We start from the raw sequence: 5,525 nt of genomic DNA, 5'->3' as shown, positions 1-5,525 counted from the left end.
ATAAATTTGCAAAAATTTCTACATTTCTGTTTTTTTCTGTCAAGATGGGGTGCTGAGTGTACATTAATGAGAAATAAAATGAACTTTTTTGATTTTAGCAAATGGCTGCAATGAAACAAAGAGTGGAAAATTTAAAGGGGTCTGAATACTTTACGTACCCACTGTAAATAAATCGGATATCTTTAGATAAGAAACAGGTTTTAAACCATCTACCTAGATTTGAGAAGTGCAGTGTAGATCATTTCTGTGTGCATGTGTATACGGTGTGTGTGTTCCTCATCCATGGGATTAATGAGTGGCTCATATGCCTCATAGAATGTCTTTCGTTTTCTTAATCAATTCCTTTTATTGCATCACATACAAATGAACAGCTGACTCATCATCACTAGAAGGCAGGACTGAAGTATTTGCCAGGAAAGGACAGCCAGTACCAGTTCACTCACTGTCCCAGTATGTACACGGTACAGGAAGCATGGGGAGAGAGAGTTGGGTCATACATATACATCAGTGACATTGGACACACTGTGATGAAGTCTGTTGCTGTGTTAAGCTGTTGATGATGCAAAGACTTCCATGTCGCTGCGTTCACATTAAAAGCCTTCCACTGGTGAACTAACTGCTTGAAGGCGTCTGACTGATGGTGATGACTGCTAATGAAGCCTAGTTCCAGACCTCCCATTCACCTTCAGTGACTTAATAGGTGTTGGGACCATTCGTAGCTGTTTCATCAGTCTGAGAAACATTTGACTAATCAGAGCTACTTACTGTAGGCGGGATTAAGAATGGGGACATTTCGCCTCATGGATACTTAGTTACATCTGTGTAAAAGGGGGACGAGGTAGATGAGACCAACACCTGCTGTACAACATTGAATCAACATGAATAGATGATCAATGTGAAAAACATGTTTCTACTCTTGCCAATCACGACCACAGCTTCAGTGTGAACTGACAGTGGGACAGATATATTACTCTCTTTGGATTAAATAGGGTACAATAAAACAAAATGATCCTCCTCCCAACAAGGTATTGGTTAACGTTCGCTAAAAAACTATTTGGATTTGAAAGATTTTAGCACCATTTGATGGTAAATAAGTATTAAATATTGTGAGCAAGGAATGTTTTTTGATGATTTTTTCTTTACAGAGGCAGATGTTCTGAGGTAGACTACATGTGTAAAAAATGTTGATTCTAACCTACTTTCAGCACCAGAAAAGTCCGGAAGACACCTCAAATAGCGTTGTGTGAATTGTTAATCGCAAATATATATATAGTCCAATACTCTAGCCATCCATTGGATTAGCCTTTGTTAATCCTATTTGTCCCAAGTCTGGGAAAAAGATGTAAAGAGAACGGAGGGAATCGGTGACAGAGCTGGGTTCAAAGTGACGTCAGATTAACGAAAGAGATCGAAGGAATGAAAGCGTGAACGAAAGAGGGGACCTTATTGAACAGATCCACACCGGAGCCAGCATCCTGACTCACTGGCCCAGTTTATCTTCTTACACAACAGGCCAGTGTAGTCCATTCACCCTCTCCCATCACTTGCTTCGGGGAAGGTCGGGGTGGGGGGGGGGCTATTAAAGAGTGGCGGGTAAAAGGGAAGGACATAGGGTGCAGCTGTAGATAAGCAGGGAGAAGGAGGGCTGTAGTGGAGGAGACACAGACGCCATACTGCAGGTCTTTGCCAGCATCCCTGCATGGTTGCTATGGGAACCGCTTATTTGTCAAGTTCTCTTTCATGCCGACTCTTCCTGTCGCACGCTCTCTGTTTTTCTTCCGTTTCCTTTCTCCCTTCTGTTTTAAAAAAGGATTCTCTTTTAGCTGGAGAACGAGTTCAGCCAGAGTCTGAGAGAGAGAGAGAGAGAGAGAGACAGACAGAGGGAGAGAGTGAGAGAGACAGACAGAGCGAGAGAGAGAGGCTGTTGAATGGTCGCAGGTCCCAGCTGAGTGTAATTCAAGGCCCTGTCATTTATCCCACAGAGGACGAGCGGATTATCTCACTGTCCTTGACCCGCTATACCCCCACTTTGTAGGCTGGCACAGAAAAGTAAAGGGTAGACTGATAGGGTGGGTGGACAGGACCGAGTGTGTCGGTGGGCTGGTACAGTGAGACAATAATTGGCAGGCTGTTATGTAATCTCTAAAAATCAGCATTTGAAACTAAAATGTTGGCCCTGCTGCGTGGTTTTGGTTGCTTAAAGGCCGTGGTCAGAGATACCATCTTGCAAGGGGTTTGAACAGTACAACTTGATGTAATCTGGAACATTTCAGCTCTGCACTGTATGCTGGGTTGATAATCCAGGCCCGGCACTGCATTAAAAAATGCATGGGGCTGCTTTGGTGGGGGCGTGTTGCTGCAGGTAGAGATTGGACGAGGAAATGTGATCCAGGGAGGGCAGTTTGAGTAACAGATCCATGAGTTTGAAAGCTTATCAGACACCAAAATAGCGGTGTATGTTACTGTGAGGAAGGACCTGACAGTGGGTAGGAGAATATAGAGATAGATGTGACATGGAGGCATTAGTAGGAGGTGTATGGAGCAGTAATGCTGATTAACAAAGTAAGGTATGAGCTGCAGAGCCGGGGCTGGTGTCTGCAGAAAGCTGTATCCGCCACTAGTGAGATTCATCCTGCGTGAGTGTGCGTAGGCCTATGTTTCTATGTGTTTGTCTATCAGAAGGGGTGATGTGGTGGAAGATTGAAGGGGGGGGGGTATGCTGTGTGCTGACAGCTGGCTTCTATAAATAAATGTCGCAGGCAGGGGGGAGACACAGCGGTGAAGAGAGAGAGAGCGAGTGAGCTGGGAAGAGCATGACATAAAAGGGGAAGGAGGGGGGGGGGGGGGATGGGAGGGCTGATAGAGAGGGACTGAGAGACTTGAAAGAATGTGTGTGAGTGTCCTGAGAACCAGTCATGAATTTCCGGACACGTACCACATGTCCCCACAGTCTCGACCAATCAGCAGCCACGCTAGGGATCATGTGGTCCCCTGCAGCTGCCTATCCTCTTCTTTGTGCGTCCGCAACACGAGGACCACAAAGACGTTTTTGCCTCTACATTTTTTTATCTCACATCAGTGTTGCCCCTGTCAGCTTCCTTCCCTGTCTCGTTTTAACTCTCTGCCGTATGACTCAGGTCAAAGAAGAAGAGACAGAAACATAAGAATGAGGCAGAGAGAAAGAGAAAGAATGAAAGAATGTGAAAGGAAGATGATAAGCAAGAGATGAAAGACTGTACAGACGGGAAAGGTTTCAGACATAAACTGTTTAATGCATCGGCTTACACGCAACTCTTTCTGTTAATTTGTTATGTAGTCGGTCACTTAACCCTGTCGTATCATATGCTGTAGACTAGCTGCTTAGTAACAACTGACTGAGATGTACTGTATCACTAACACCGGCCACTTTCACTTTCCTGCCTCCTGTTACACCATTTCATTGCCTTCCAAAGTCGTGTGTGTGTGTGTGTGTGTGTGTGTGTGTGTGTGTGTGTGTGTGTGAGGCGTTGAGCTGGGTTTGGTTTCCTGTCTTGGCAGAGCAAAGACACACTGAACACCTGCCTGTCTCACTGCTTAACTGATGTACCTGTCTTACCTATTATGCCACAATATATATAGAGAGAGAGATAGAAAGGGGAGGCAAAAGGTCAGAGTCACGGGGCAGCAACATAAGGGAGGTGACAGAGGAAGATGACATGGCCCCACCAGTGAGTAGGTGGAGTTGTCATGTTATCACGCTGCATCAGGATGTCGGGGGCCTTCTTTCCGACTTCCTCTATTTCTGCTTGCATAGCAAACCATAAGCAGGTTTGGGGCAGACGGTCACATGGTTGAAATGGACTGTAGCTTACTGATGACACTGAATGCATGTGTGTCAGGACGAGAGGAAGAGAGCGCATGTGTTCAGTTATAAGCGTACGTAAAATCTGCTGTATCTGTAATCTAACGTCCAAGCAGGCATCTTAAATCTCAACAGGGTCATCTTACACTTTCTATTATGATCTCAATATAAACCACTATATGAATGCATTTTTAAAAAATTATGTTATTCTTAAATACTTCTAACGTGCATATAGGCTTTTTTCTCCAAACTGTAGTCTAGTTAGCTTCTCTCCTGCCACTGGTTTGAGCTTTGTGCACAGTGCTAGCTTTGCTTTACCTCAACTATTTATGATGGAAACAATGTACACCAGTCTCTTGATGTCTCCATTCTTACTTCCTGTTATACCCATTTGTTTTCTGCAGCCAGTGTTTATTAGTTCGGAAAAAATGTGCCTGAGGATGTTGCAACAATTACAATCCCTCCAAAAACATCTGTGGTCCAACTGGCTAAAAATATCTGAGTCTTTGCAAAGGAACTCTCAGCCTTTACACAACACAACGCCGCATTACCGGACCGCAAAGAATCCGCGCGGTGAATTGTTTGCGCCACACGTATTGAATTAAGAGCCTTGTATTGAATTTCACAATTCTGTAAAAGGACACCGTCTGAATGAATCAGTAATTGTGTCTAACGGGCCTCCCAGCAGTTCACCCGGCCTAAAGAAGCAGCCGGATGAATTCTTCCTCTCCTCTTGTTTGTCTGACTGTCGTCTCTTCTCTCTGCTCTGTCCCTGCAGCCTCTAGCACAGTGGTGCAGGCTGCTGCCCAAAGATGCTGCCAAGATGCCGGAGAGTGCGTGGAAGCTGGTCTTCTACACCATGTCGTGGTCATACAGCACCTACCTGCTCTTCTTCACCTCCTACTCCTTTTTCCATGACCCGCCCTCTGTCTTCTACAGTAAGATACACAAACAGCGGGAACACGTGTTGTTGATTTAGCAGCAGAATTTGAAATGGAATTTGCTGCTTTCAATTTCTTTTCAGTGGATGAAGCAGGTCCATGTTAAATATGTTTAATAGTTCTGCACCTGAGACATTTCCCTCCCGAACCCGTCAAGGAGCTGAAGTCCTTTGAATGACAACATTCAAATGAAACAGCAGGCGGCACGCCTTCATCCTATAGAGACTCTGTGGGGGTAAACGCCCACTTTGACTATTCAAACAGAGCGATATGTATAGCTGTGCATACTGTTCATGCATATGAAGCCTTGAAGCGATCAGCTGTTATTGATACAAAAAAACAAAAGTATTTTTATAGCAGTCAAAAGGACAGAAAATAAAAGTAGAGCAAAGTTGTATGATAGAATCCATTAAGTGTTGCCCCAACACTTAATGGATCAGTGTCACTGCATTGCTAATGGAGGATAGATGTGTAACAGGGATTTCACTTATAATACAGCGATGTCTCTTATGGCCTCTGTGCCTCCTCCATCAGACATGGAGGTGTCTGGGCTCCGGTCGAAACTCCATCACTCTGAGTGGAGCCAGCAAAGGCGGGTTGACAGGGCCAGGTTCATCTTTAATAGCTGCATCACCTCTAATAGCCGTCAGCCTGAGATGTGTACAGAGGCAGTGTGCTGTCATGTGACTGGACTGTGAGAGAGAGAGAGAGAGAGAGAGAGAGAGAGAGAGAGAGAGAGAGAG

At 44.9% G+C, this 5,525-nt stretch overlaps 1 protein-coding gene across 1 annotated transcript in view; it reads left to right on the top strand.

Annotated features, from left to right (window-relative positions):
• The window catches only part of cers1 (ceramide synthase 1), a 22,786-nt gene that overhangs the window by 10,548 nt on the left and 6,713 nt on the right, over positions 1 to 5,525 (top strand). The window contains exon 2 of the mRNA XM_031863918.1: positions 4,620 to 4,779. Coding sequence (XP_031719778.1) covers positions 4,620 to 4,779 — 160 coding nt within the window. The remainder of the gene's footprint in view (positions 1 to 4,619; positions 4,780 to 5,525) is intronic.

The sequence above is a fragment of the Anarrhichthys ocellatus genome, unplaced genomic scaffold (assembly GCF_004355925.1).
Source record: "Anarrhichthys ocellatus isolate YVR2014 unplaced genomic scaffold, GSC_Weel_1.0 scaffold30, whole genome shotgun sequence".
Classification (NCBI taxonomy): Eukaryota; Metazoa; Chordata; class Actinopteri; order Perciformes; family Anarhichadidae; genus Anarrhichthys; species Anarrhichthys ocellatus.
Note: the sequence above shows the minus strand (reverse complement) of the source record. Positions and strands in the feature narration are given on the sequence as shown.